The sequence below is a fragment of the Loxodonta africana genome, chromosome 25 (assembly GCF_030014295.1).
Source record: "Loxodonta africana isolate mLoxAfr1 chromosome 25, mLoxAfr1.hap2, whole genome shotgun sequence".
NCBI lineage: Eukaryota > Metazoa > Chordata > Mammalia > Proboscidea > Elephantidae > Loxodonta > Loxodonta africana.
The window spans coordinates 20,101,003-20,115,786 of record NC_087366.1 but is presented as its reverse complement, the minus strand read 5'-3'; the positions used below and the strand labels follow the sequence as shown (position 1 = coordinate 20,115,786).

Here is a 14,784-nt window from a genome sequence, read left to right as displayed (position 1 = left end):
AAAATTATTTAATATATAACGATTGAATGTGTTCCAAATTTGTTGAAAAACACTAATCTAGACATACAAGAAGCTTAATGAACTCTAAAAAAAAAAAAAAAAAGATAAATTCAAAGAGATCCACACCTAGCCACATCATAGTTATCATAGTTAAGCTGTTGAAAGACAAAGACGAAGAGAAAATTTCAAATACTGCAAGAGAAAAATGACTCATCATATACGAGAGAGCTGTAACAAGACAGCTTACTTCACATCAGAAGTAAAGACCAAAAGCAGTGGGATGACATTCAAATTAAACCCAAAGGAAGCAGAAGGAAGTAAATAATAAAGATTAGAGTAGAAATCAATAAAATAAAGAGAAAAACAACAGACAAAATCAAGGCAAGCACGTTGGTTTTTTATAAAGATCAATAAAATTGATAAACCATTATATATATTATGAAAAATAAGTGAGAAGACACTGACCACCAAACTCAATATTGAAAATTATAAAGATTGTAAGGAAATGTGAGGAACAATTTTATGCCTGCAAATTAGACAACTTAGATGAAATGGACAAATTTCTAGAAATACCCAAATACAGAAATACCCAAATTACTGAAACCAGCTCAAAAAGAAATAGAAAATCTGAATAAACCTGTAACAAGAAAAGAAATTGAATTAGTAATTAAAAATATTCCCACAAAGAAAAGCCCAGATCCAGGTGACTCTGGTGGAGAATCCTATCAAATAGTTAAAAAGAAATAATACCAATAGTCCATGAATTCTTCAAGGAAATAGAGAAAGAAGGAACACTTCTCAAATTATTCTGAGTCTAGTATCATTCTGATACCACAGCCAAAGATATTCGATATTCTTCAGAAATATAGATGCAAAAATCCTCAATAAAATGTTAGTAGACCAAATCCAGAAACATATTGTTGGGGGACAGCCCCAGCAAGGAAAGACCCTCACTGTGTGTCCTGGCAGATAATCTGAAGAACGGACACGTAGTCCTTTCCAGATTCATCCGTTCAGGGAAATTACTGACACAGGAAAGCAGCTGCTCTCCAGTGGCGGCCAGCTAGACTATTTTCCACAATCAACTAGCAAGGGACCCAAGCTTATATACCATTCCAGCTGGGACCAAGGCTCATCATTTTCTCCCATGGCCTTGGGTAGTCAGTGTTCCCAGGGACTTCACGTCCAGGCCCAGATGTTTTCCTTCTTGTCGCTAAAGAATTCCTCGGCCTTGGCGCTGGCCCAGTCATGCCACTCCCAGCCTTGTACCTTAGCACGCTTCAGAGAAGATCAAACCTGATTCCAGTAGAGAGGGGATGCATATAGCTGAATAGCATTACCCTACACATACGAAAGGATTATATACCATGACCAGTGAAAAAAAAAATGACCAAGGGGGATTTATTCCTAGAATGCAAGGTTGATTTCATACCCAGTAATCAATTAATGGGAACTTCCTGGTTGGCGAAAGATATCAATGTGTGTGCGAGGGTAGCACGTCCCTTTTTAAGATTTAGAAGTTTTGTGTTGGAACCCTTCCAGACCTTGCCTTATATGTCTCTTCATTTGCATCATTTTTGCTGTAATAAAACTGTAATCATATTGAATATATCTCCTTGTGAGGCAAAGGTGTCTACCTACAAAACTATGGATGATACAACAACTTCACTTGAAATTAAAGAGCATTCTGATACTGAGATACAGACAAATTGAACATCAACTCTGGAAGAATGACAAGAAAAGTAGATGAACCACAAAATTGTATTTCATCAACAACAAGGATATCAACTATTAAAGAAACATTAGATACTTTTCCTAACTATAAGAGTGGACTCGGGGTATTTATTCCTCTTTGTGCAAAAGCAGTTGAAATGAGATGGTAGGCAGACTGGGGATGCAGTGTAGTTGGTATGGAAATAAGTCAACTTGGGATACAGGAATTTTTACAGAGCAGAATCTCTCTTACTCAGAAGAATCAATCACCAACATTTCTGGAGCCAAAATATTTGAGTTCTTCAGGAAACATTTCATTATACCGTTGCAGCATGTTTGATCTTCTCAGAGCAAATATTGGCCAATTGAACCAGATTTGGGATAAAAAAAAAAACCAAACCCGCTGCCATAGAGTCAATTCCGACTCATAGCGACCCTATAGGACAGAGTAGAACTGCCCCATATGGTTTCCAAGGAGTGCCTGGTAGATTCGAACCGCCGACCTTTTGGTTAGCAGCTGTAGCTCTTAACCACTATGCTACCAGGGATAGGGGGACATTAAAACCAAACACCAAACCCATTGCCTTTGAATCGATTCCAACTCATAGAGACCCTTTAGGACACAGTAGAAAGAAGAGTATTAGTTGCTATTAATCTAGATGATCAAGATGCTATGCTGATATAATGCTGTCCCTAATTAGAGAAAGATTTCACTACCTCATGCCTGTTCTTTCTTATGATCCACTAAACATGCAGGCCCATCATTTTATGTTCCAGATGCTGAAATTAAAAGATTGTGGTACAAAATGCAATGTTTATTGTCTTGAGAAGGTTCATGTTTTTGAAGAATGACATAAAATTTGGGGAACTGACTACATTTTTAAAGAGTTGTATCTATTTACAGAAAAGTAAATGGGACATAAATAAAATCCAGTAACCTCAATATGCTTTTGAGTTTTTAAGAATTGAAAATTCTGCTAAGCCATTAAAATATAATTAAAGACTCTTTTTAAAAATGTTTACAAACCATATCACAGAAGCGTATATAACTTTTTTGGAAAAAAATATACTAGAATGTTAAAGTGGCTACCTTTTGAGATAAGAGTGTGATTGAATGTGGAAGTGGACTTACAGATTCTAAGAAATCTTTACAGTCAGTATGTATTTCTTGTATAATTAAAAAATAAAAGAGAAATAAAAACCTGAGATTCTTTATAAAATTTAGAACTATTGAATAAATGTAACGCTTTAGTAAGGTACAAGGTAAAATGGCCTAATAAATTATATAAAATATTAGCTTTTACTGTAAAGACTTATAGTTAAATCTTAGCACCCTTTTCACATTCTGTCTCCTTATATAATGATTTTGTACATAGCACAATCAAGAAACAAGACATTTTAATTAAATGAACCAACCTACATAGAACAACATATTTTTCCCCAAATGTAAAAATTTTTTAAAGTAAAAAAAAAAAATCAATTAATGTCATATATCATATTAAGTAGGGGAAAGTCATATGATAGTCTCCAGTGGTGTAGAAAAAGTATTTAACAAAATCTAAGACCCATTCAAGATAATAGCTCTCAATAACTTGGAATAAAAAGGAAGCATCTCATACTAATAAAGGATACCTATGAAAAATCTGTAGCTAACATCATACTAAATTATTTTTCGCTAAGATAAACAAAAAGGCGGGAATGTTTGGTCTTGTTACTTAGGAGAAAAAGAAAATTCAGATTGGAAAGGCAGAAGTAAAATTGTCTTTATTCACAGAGAAATGATCCTGTATGTAGCAAATCTTAAGGAACCCACAAAAAAATCTATTCGATCTAAAAAAAAAAAAAAGCTCAGCAAGGTCACAGGATATAAGATAAATATACAAAACAAAACTCAATTGTATTTCTATGTACTAGGAATTAACCAAACCAATCAAAGTCATTGCCATTGAGTCCATCCTGACTCAGACCAACCCTACAGGAAAGAGTAGAACTGCTGTATAGGGTTTCCGAGGAGCAGGTGGTGAATTCAAACTGCCGACCTTTTGCTTAGCAGTCGAGCTCTTAACCACTGCACAACCAGGGCTCCAATACTAGGAATTATCAATCCAAAACTAAAATTAAGAAAATAATTACATTCACGATAGCATCAGAGAGAATAAAATACTTAGAAGAAATTTAACAAGTGCAAGCTTTCTACACTAAAAACTACAAAACGTTGCTGAGGAAAATTAAAGAACATCTAAAGAGATTGAGAGGCATTCCATGTCCATGGATTAGAAGGCTCAATAATGTTAAAGTGGCATTTCTCCTGAAATTGATCAGTAGATTCAACACAATATCAAAATTCCAGCAAGATTTTTTTTCAGAAATTGACAAGTTGACCCTAAAATTTATATGGAAATGCAAAGGACTCAGAAGAGCCAAACAGTTTTGATAGTACAAAGTGGGAAGACTTTCACTTTCTTACGTCAAAACTTATTTAAAAATACAGTAATTAAGACAGTGTGGTACTGGGATAAGCATAGACATATAGATCGATGCAGCAGAATGAAATGTCCAGAAATTAATTCTTATATTTATTGTCGATTGATTTTCTTTAGAGGTATCAAGCAATTCGATGGGGGAAAGGATAGTTTTTCAGCAAAGGGTGCTGGGACAATTGGATATCCACATATAAAAACATGAACTTCACACCAAACACAAAAATTAACTCAAAATGGGTTAAAAACCTGAATGTAATAGCTAAAGCTATAAAAGTTTTAGATAAAAACATAGAAAAAAATCTTCATCGTCTTAGATTAGGCAAGGATTTCTTAATTAATATAGGCTGCGAGAAAATACTTTAAAATACTTGTTAAAGTATTTGTGTCCAGAATATATATAGAGAACTCCTAAAACTCAATAATAAAAGTCAACAGCCTAATTTAAAAATGGGCAAATGATTTGAATAGAAATTTTACCAAAGAAGATATACACATTGTTATTACTCACATGAAAAGATGCTTAACATCACTAGTCATTAGGGAAATATAAACTAAAACCAAAATGAGATACCTCTTCACATCTACTGGATGTTTACAATATAAATAAATATATAAACAACAAATGTGAGTGAGGATGTAGAGAAAAGTCATACATTGATGGCAGGAATGTAAAACAGTGCAGCCACTTTGGAAGCTTCTTAAAAAGTTGAATATAAATTTACCATAGAACACCCCAATTCCACTCCTAAGTATCTACCCAAGAGAAATTAAAGCATATGTCCACAAAAAGACTTGCATGCAAATGTTTACAGTAGTATTACTCTCTGAAATATGTAAATAACTGCAGAAGAACAAGTTGTCAATTGCAAATGTGTGTGAAGAAGTATAAATAACAACTATGACCTAAAGATGAGGTTTAATAGGCAGTTGAAATTTGGAAAAAGACCTCAGGGAAGAGTTTCACCAGCCTTCAATGAAGGTTATCAATGAAAATTGGAACCACAGAGGAGGCAGCGATTACCCAAGGAAAAGCCATAAGGCAAAAAAAAGAGAGAGAATTGAGGGTGTAATATTAAAAAAAAATATTAGGAGCACCTATATTTAAGGAAAGGAGCCCTTGTGGCACAATGGTTAAGCTCAGCTGCTAAATGAAATCTTGGCGATTTCACAGGAGTAAAGACCTGGCGATCTGTTCCCATAAAGAATACAGCCTAGAAAACACTATGGTGCAGTTCTGCTTTGTCACATACGGTCACTATGAGTCGAAAATTGACTCTATGGCACCTAACAACAACAACATATTTAAGGAACAGTGGAAGAAGAAATTAGCAGCAGAAATTTAGAAATATTGATCAATAACTGTCAAATCAGCCATGCTTTGCCTCAGAGAAATGGCTACCAATAAGGGGTTGTTTTATATGCATAATGTAAAAAAGACAGTTCCTTGAAAAAAAATTATCCCCTTAAAAACATATCCTTTCTCTGCCCGTCCGCTGTTGTTGTCAAATAACTAGACCAAGCTTACCTCTAAGGAAACCCACAAAATAACCTACTCATCCACTACGCCCTTCACCCATGGCTATTGGCCCTGTGGCCTGGGAGATGCCCTTTCCCATTTCCACATCAGAACAGAATCCAGGGTCACCATCCCTTTCTCTCCACCAAAATGATGCTTTTTTGTTTGCCAGAAACTTGACTGAAGTCCTCCTAAATACACAGCACTTGGACTACTTCAAGGAGTTCCTCAGAGAACGGAAGGCTGAGGCCCCATTGCAATTCCTGGTAGCCATACAGAAGATCAGTGTTGAGACCAATGAAAAGCTTTACAAGTCTCTCCTTGACAATGTAATGAAGACTTTCTTCCATGGCAAAGTCTCTGCTGGTATGCCTCCCCTTTGCCGTTCCCTCCTTCCTTTAGTGCCCTAGGAGAGTAATTTGAGAAAGAGCCTATCTTATGTGAGCATCGTAAGCGTGCAGAACAGTGCAGAGGCCATGTGGGGCAGAGCTGAGAAACAATTTAAAAGGAACAGTGCAAGCGGGCAGCAACAACGATAATAAATCCAAAGTAGTAATAACACCAGTAAAAGGAGCCAAGGACAAGACGCCTACACATAGGTGTTATCATTTATTTTTTAAAAAACTTTTTATTGTGGTGAAATATATATAACAAAACATTTCAATGATTTTTATGTGTATAATTAATTAGTCTCATTAAATTTTATTTAATCCTGAAAATAACCATTTAAGGCAGGGATAGATAGCTTCATTTTTACCAAAGAGGAAGGCAAAACACAGAGAAGTGAAATAACTTGTGCAGTTGGTGGGGTCTGAATTCAAACTCAAGTCTTTTGACCCTCAAATCATCTAGGCTGGAGCTAGATACAAAAAGCAAAATTGGAGTGTCCACTACACGTGGGTTATGAACAGAGTTGTACTGGGAAGGAGAACTTTCTGCTTGAAAATCTTTATTTCATAAATTTTGTCTTGTTTTCTAGTTGTCTAGGGCGGGAGGCTACCACTGGTCTGTTTGTTATACTGTGGTGCCTTGCATGTTGCTGTGATACTGAAGCTATGCCACTGGTATTTCAAATACCAGCAGGATCACCTGTGGTGGACAGATTTCAGTGGAGCTTCCAGTCTAAAACAGACTAGGAAGAAAGACATGGCAGTCTTCTCCTGAAAAAATTGGCCAGTGAAAACCTCATGAATAGCAGCAGAACATTGTCAGATATAGTGACGTGGATGGAATCAAGCTATTAGGACCTTCATTTGCTGAGGTGGCATGACTTAAAATGAGAAGAAACAGCTGCAAATATCTATTAATAATCGGAACATGGAATGTACAAAGAATAAATCTAGAAAAACTAGAAGTTGTCAAAAATGAAATGGAACACATAACGATTGATATCCTAGGTATTAGTGAGCTGAAATGTACAGGTATTGGCCATTTTGAATCAGACAATCACATGATCTACTATGCCAGGAATGAAAAATTGAAGAGGAATGGCATCAAATTCATCATCCAAAAGAATATTTCAAGATCTATCCTGAAATACAATGCTGTCAGTGATAGGATAATATCCATACAAGGAAGACCAATTAATACAACTATTATTCAAATTTATGCACCAACCACTAATGCCAAAGTTGAAGAAATTGAACATTTTTACCAACTTCTGCAGTCTGAAATTGATCGAACATGGAATCAAGATGCACTGATAATAATTGGTGATTGGAATGGGAAAGTTGGAAACAAAGTAGGCTCAGTAGTTGGAAAATATGGCCTTGGTGATAGAAATGACACCAGGGATCACATGACAGAATTTTGCAAGACCAATGACTTATTCATTGCAATTACCTTTTTTCAACAACATAAACAGTGGCTATACACATGGACCTCATCAGATGGGATACACAGGAATTAAATTGACTACATCAGTGGAAAGAGACAATGGAGAAGCTCACTATCATCAACCAGAACAAGGCTAGTGGCCGATTCAGAACAGACCATCTATTGCTCATATGCAAGTTCAAGTGAAGCTGAAGAAAGTTAAAACAAGTCCATAAGAGCCAAAGTATGACCTTGAGTATATCCCACCTGAATTTAGAGGCCATCTCAAGAATAGATTTGACACGTAGAACACTAATAAAGGAAGACCAGATAAATTGTGGGATGACATCAAGGGCATCGTACATGAAGAAAGCAAAAAGTCATTAAAAAGACGGGAAAGAATGAAAAGACTAAGTTGGATGTCAGAAGAGACTCTGAAACTTGCTCTTAAACATAAAGCAGCTGAAGTGAATGGAAGAAATAATGAAGTAAAAGAGCTGAACAGAAGATTTCAAAGGGCAGCTTGAGAAGACAAAGTATTATAAAGAAATGCACAAAGACCTGGAGTTAGAGAACTCCAGGGAAAAACACACTCAGCGTTTTTCAAGCTGAGAGAACTGAAGAAAAAAATTCAAGCCTATAGTTGGAATATAGAAAGAGTCTATGGGCAAAATATTGAACGACGCAGGAAGTATCAAAAAAAAATTGGAAGGAATATACAGAGTCACTGTACCCAAAAGAATTGGTCGATGTTCAACCTACCTTTTTAGGAGGCAGCATATAATCAAGAATCGATGGTAGTGAGGAAAGAAGCCCAAGGTGCACCAAAGCATTGATGAAAAACAAGGCCCCAGGAACTGACGGTATATCAGTTGAAATATTTCACCAAAGGAACGCAGCTCTGGAGGTGCTCACTCATCTATGCCAAGAAATTTGGAAGACAGCTACTTGGCCAGTCAACTGGAAGAGATCCATATTTGTGCCCTTTCCTAAGAAAGGTGATTCAACAGAATGTGGAAATTATCGAACAAAATCATTAATATCACACACGAGTAAAATTTTGCTGAAGATCATCCAAAAGCGGTTACTTGAATTGCCAGAAGTTCAGGCCAGATTCAGAAGAGGAAGTTGAACAAGGAATATCATTGCTGATGTCAGATGGATCTTGGCTGAGGGCAGAGAATACCAGAAAGATGTTTACCTGTGTTTTATTGATTATCGAAAGGCTTTCAACTGTATAGATCATAACAAATCATGGATAACATTGCGAAGATTGGGAATTCCAAAACACTTAATTGTGCTCATGAGGAACAGTACATAGATCAAGAGGCAGTCATTCAAACAGAACAAGGGTATACTGCGTGGTTTGAAGTCAGGACAGGTATGTGTCAGGGTTGTATCCTTTCACCATACTTAATCTGCATGCTGAGGAAATAATCCAAGAAGCTGGACTATATGAAGAAGAACCAGGCATCAAGATTGGAGGAAGACTCATTAACAACCTTTGATATGCAGATAACACACCCTTGCTTGCTGAAAGTGAAGAGGACTTAAAGCACTTACTAATGAAAATAAAAGACTATAGCCTTCAGTATGGATTGCACTTCAACATAAAGAAAACAAAAATCCTCACAACTGGACCAATAAGCAACATCATGATAAATGGGAAAAAGACTGAAGCTGTCAAGGATTTCATTTTACTTGGATCCACAATCAATGCCCATAGAAGCAGCAGTCAAGGAATCAAACAACATATTGCGTTGGCTAAATTTTCTGCAACAGACCTCTTTAAAGTGTTAAAAATGCAAAAATGCCACTTTGAATACTAAGGTCCACCTGACCCAAACCGTGGTATTTCCAATCACCTTATATGCATGGGAAACTGGACAATTAATAAAGAAGACTGAATAAGAATCAATGTCTTTGCATTATGGTGTTGGCGAAGAATATTAAATATAACATAGGCTTCCAGAAGAATGAACAAATGTGTCTTGGAAGTACAACCAGAATGCTCCTTAGAAGCGAGGATGGTGAGACTGCATCTCACATACTTTGGACATGTTATCAAGAGGGACCAGCCCCTGAAGAAGGACATCATGCTTGGTAAGACAGAGGGTCAGCAAAAAAGAGGACGACCCTCACTGAGATGGATTAGCCCAGTGGCTGCAACGATGGGCCCAAGCATAACGATGATTTTGAGGATGGCGCAGGACCAGGCAGTGATTCGTTCTGTTGTACATAGGGTCACTATGAGTCAGGACCAACTCGACGACACCTAACAACACAACAACAACAGGGTGGGATGGTAAATTTGGCTCATTTAAATTTATCTTGCAAGTAATTCTAGAGGAAAAAAGGGGGTGAGCATGATTCCACCCTTGAAGTAAATAAACCTACAACAGCAATGAGAATAGAGCCTCCTGTTTAGGCACAAACGAATAGATGGGAAGGAAGAATAGGTTTTTGTGTATTTATTTATTTTTTCTTTTTTTTTTTTTTGCTGTGGTAAACCAATATAAGGTTATACATTTTACGAAAGTAGAAAGAAGAGGTAAAATTGGCAAATCTTTATTTGTAAAAAATATTTCTTCGTTGAGTCCCTGGATGTTGAGTCCTGTACACCATGTTGAATGGGATAGAAGAGAAAGACAAGCACGAGATCCTGAACTTGCTAAGTTTCTAAGTCTTATTATTTCACACAGCCACCTCTGAACACTTGGAGAATCATATTGTTCTTACAATACTGATCTGTATTCTTGGATTCACCATCTGCCCCCAAGAATGTAACTTTAATCCCTACTCTTCTGCTCGTTCCCTATTTCCTACCACTCTCTAAAAAGAAAATCTCAAACCAGTTGCAGAAATCGATCCTTTCAAAATGCCTTTCCATTTAAGCCCTCAATGGATGTGCTTAAGGGGACACATGAATCTAAACCGTGTAAGTATTTGCTTTACCAATATACTTGCACATAACTTTTCAAATATGCTCTTGAGATTTTCAGTCAAACTGTCGACAGCGTGGGGTAGGGGTTGTTCAGAGCCTGGTCAGATTCTGAAACAGTGAGATTCTAAGATGAAAACAAACAAACCAACAAAAACAGTAGCTACCTCAGAAATGGTAGACAAAGAATGATTTTTTCTCTCTCTCTTGCAATTTTTTTTTTAGAAGAAATGCTGCAGTGCAATGCCCCTATTATCAAAGAAATCACTCACGTGCGTCAGGTCAGCGCAACCACATTGTTAACGATCCAGGGCTATGTCATGAAATCTCTGGAAGAGAAGTGGTGAGTATACTCAGTGATGGCCAGGACTCTTTCTGGAGGTGCTCTTTGGCTTCTGAAGACCACACTGATCAAAGAGTATCAGAGTCCATTATCACAGCCACCCAACAAAAGAAAAAGCCAGACTTACCTTGAAACCTCCTACCTACCTATACACACACACATATTTCTGTTTATTTGCCTTAACAAGGAACAACACAGTATTGGTCAGGAAGGATAGGCTGACATCAGCAAAGGATTTAAAGGGTAAGAAGAGTATTTTTGAGTATCTCACCATTCCCCTCTTCACATTTCTAACCCATCACCGTCAAGTTGTTCCAGCTCTATACGACAGACTAGAACCGCCCCGTTGGGTTTCCAAGGCTGTAATCTTTACAGGGAGCCCTAGTGGTGCAGTGGCTAAGCCCTCAGCTAACTGAAAGGTCAGCAGTTCAAACCCACCAGCTGCTCCACGGGAGAAAGATGTGGCAGTCTGCTTCCATAAAGATTACAGCCTTGGAAACCCTTTGGGGGCAGTTTTAGTCAGTCTCATAGGATCACTATGAGTTGAAATCAACTCAACAACACCGAGTTCGGTTTTTGGTTTTTTAGTCTTTAGGGAAGCAGACTGCCACATCTTTCTCTCCCTGAGCAGCTGGTGGGTTTAAACTGCTGACCTTAAGGTTAGCAGCCAAGCACTTAATCACTGTGCCACCAGGGCTCCTTTTTCACATTTCTGCTTCCTCCAAGAGCTGACATAGTTTGCTTTGACTGGTATCCTTCAAATGCCAGACTTTACCGTCTTTGATATTCTTGGTCTCCTGTTGGCAGGTTTAAAGATTACCAAGATCTGTTCCCATTGCGTCCTCTGGAGGTCGAAGTTGAAGAACAAGTTTCCCCTAGGAAGCCCTCAAAGACGGCAACAACTTACCTACAAGAATCACAGGTCAGTGAAGAAGAAAGGGAAAACAAGACATTGGGAACAAGAAAACCACTGCCTGTGTGTTATCCCTACCACCCGTCTGTCAGTTTGTCGCCCTGTGATGGCTTGCATGTTGCTATGATGCTGGAGGAAAACCTGGTGGCATAGTGGTTAAGAGTTCGGCTGCTAACCAAGGTGTCGACAGTTTGAATCCACCAGGTGCTCCTTGGAAACCCTGTGGGGCAGTTCTGCTCTGTCCTATAGGGTCACTATGAGTTGGAATCAACTCAACAGCAATGAGTTAATTAGTTTATGATGCCAGAAACTATGACACCAGTATTTCAAATACCAGCTAGGTTACCCATGGTGGACAGGTTTCAGTGGAGCTTTCAGAATAAGACAGATTAGGGAGAAAGGCCTGGCTGTTTACTTCTGAAAATTAGCCTATAAAAGTCCTGTGGATCACAACAGAATATTATTTGATATAGTGCTGGAAGATGAGCCCCCTAGGTTGGAAGTCACTCAAAATACACAGTGGTCGCAACAATAGTCTTGAGTACACCTGTGATCATGAAGATAGTGCAGGACTGAGCAACATTTAGTTCTGTTGTTCATGGCGTGATCATGAGTTGCAGTGGACTCGATGGCAACTAACAACGACGTGCATTATCCATTGTACAAAAGAGTTTTCACTGTTAGCCTATTTAATCACCAAAATAATTACCTTTTAGGATAAGTTTGAAATCCCCGTTTTACAAAGGAGGAATGTGAGACTGAGAGAAAATGTTACACTGGGAACTTCAAGAGAGTCGGTGTCTTTTCTATCCATAATTAGAATCAAGAGTGGGGCACATGGAGATGAAAATGTCAGTTTCGTTACTGCTAAAAGCTAATTTAGAGAACATGGATTGTCCAAATGGGTTTGATAACCTTCTGTACATACAAATTAGATTTACTTACACACACAATCACTAGCATAACTGAATAATTTAGGCTTCCCCTTACCAGGGTGAGCCCATTACTGTATGACAAAGGGCAGACCTGAACACAAGTCCTCTGCAGACAAGCCAATCCAGACAGATAATGCAAAGGGGTGAGAACTGGGCATGCACATTTTCATCTTCCAAACTCATCAACTATCTAGCTTAATCTTTCTTTCACAGGGGGAGAGAAGAAGGGAAGAAAGGAGAGATAGGAACATCAATCAGGAAAGTCTCTTCCCGTGGTATGAGCAAAGAAAAATACATATTCCACTTAAATAACCAGTTGCTCAATGTGTTGTAGAGTTGGTTAGTATCAGAAAAATTTGAACCCAGCTCTGTCTGACTCTATGAGAACATATCTCTGAAAATAATGCCTAAGCCCATTGATCCACTACTCCAGAAATGTGACGTGTATTATTGCCCTCTCTCTCCACCATACTTCCTCCATACATAAATCCACTCCACATCAAGGTGCGATGAATGTTGTTATTGTTGTTAGCCGCCATCGAGTTGATTCCAAGTCATGGTGACCCCATGTGTGCAGAGCAGAGCTACTCCATAGGGTTTTCACGGGGCTTTGAACTGGTTCGAAACAGTTCAGTCATGGCCAACAGAAACGAGGGCAGCGTATGCATTGCATAGCGACCAGAGCTATTGCCTGTGGGATTTGATACTCAGAAGGAAACAGCACTGCCCACTCAAAGATGGCGTGGCACACATTCAAAAAGGGGCAGTCAGCCACCATTGTTGAGTGGTGCGGCTCTGCTTCCTGTTCGGGACAAAATCCCACGGGCAAGAGCTTTGGTTTCTATGCAAGGAGTACGATGCCCTCGTTTCCATCAGCCATGACTAAACATTTCTGAGCCAGTTTGAAGCCCTGGGTTTTCAAGGCTGTGGACTTTTGGAAGCCAATCACCAGGCCTTTCTTCTGAGGTACCTCTGGATGGGTTGGAACCACCAACCTTTTGGCCAGTAGTAGAGTACTTAAATATTTGTGCCACCCAGGTACTCTGAATGATCATATAGGTTATTGAAAAGAATACTGTACTAGAACTAGGACACTTCATTTTAATTTCAGCTATGCCATTTGCTTTGTGACTTTAGATAAGAAAAGATCAAAGGAAACCAACATGTACTAAATGCCCACCTTTCACCAAGCATTGCATTAGGGTGTATATATATATATATTCTCTGACACTCACAATGCTGAAGACTATTGTTTCTATTTTCACATGGAGACATTGAAACACAGGTTAAATTACACAATTAGAGAGAAGCTAGACTCCAGACTCAAAGTTGCTGATTCCAAATCCAGTGTTTTTTCTACTTCACCACTGGCTCTCTAAAGCCATGCTTAGATTCTGTTTCCTTTAGCAGAGTGAAAGAACTGAACTAGATGCTCAAGATCTCATTAGATTCTTTCTGGCTCTTAATAACAACTTCATGAGGGGTAAATGTACTGGAGAAACTTATAAAATGCTTCTGCAAGTATGTATGTGTGTCTTAGTTATCTAGTACTGCTATGACAGAAATACCACAAGTGGATGGTTTTTACAAACAATTTTCTCACAGTTTAGGGGGCTAGAAGTCCAAATTCAGGGTGTCGGCTTTAGAGGAAAGCTTTCTCTCTCTGTAGGCTCCAGGGGAAAGTCCTTGTTTCTTCAGCTCCTATTTCCTGGTTCCTTGGAGACCTCCATGTGGCTTGGCATCTTTCCACTCTGCTTGCTGGATTGCTTTTTTAATCTCTTTTATATCTCAAAAGAGATTGACTCAAGACAGGTCCTACTCTAATCCTGCCTCATTAACATAACAAAGACAACCCATTCCCAAATGGGGTTATAATCACAGGCATAACCAAAAACCAAACCAAACCCACTGCTGTGGAGTCAATTCCGACTCATAGCGACCCTACAGGACAGAGTAGAACTGCCCCATAGAGTTTCCAAGGAGCGCCTGGCAGATTCGAACTGCAGCTCGGTTAACAGCCGTAGCACTTAACCACTACACCACCAGAGTTTCCAATCACAGGTATAGAGGTTAGGATTTACGACACGTGTTTTTAAGGGACACAATTCAACCCCTAACAGTATGT

The 14,784-nt window shown here is 38.4% G+C and overlaps 1 protein-coding gene and 1 pseudogene across 1 annotated transcript in view; both read left to right on the top strand.

Moving 5' to 3' along the window:
- Positions 1 to 14,784, top strand: part of RGSL1 (regulator of G protein signaling like 1) — a 92,589-nt gene that overhangs the window by 38,091 nt on the left and 39,714 nt on the right. Inside the window, exons 11-13 of the mRNA XM_064276482.1 lie at positions 5,885 to 6,078; positions 10,694 to 10,811; positions 11,619 to 11,733. Coding sequence (XP_064132552.1) covers positions 5,885 to 6,078; positions 10,694 to 10,811; positions 11,619 to 11,733 — 427 coding nt within the window. The remainder of the gene's footprint in view (positions 1 to 5,884; positions 6,079 to 10,693; positions 10,812 to 11,618; positions 11,734 to 14,784) is intronic.
- On the top strand, positions 1,431 to 3,017 carry LOC100673000 (thiopurine S-methyltransferase-like; annotated as a pseudogene).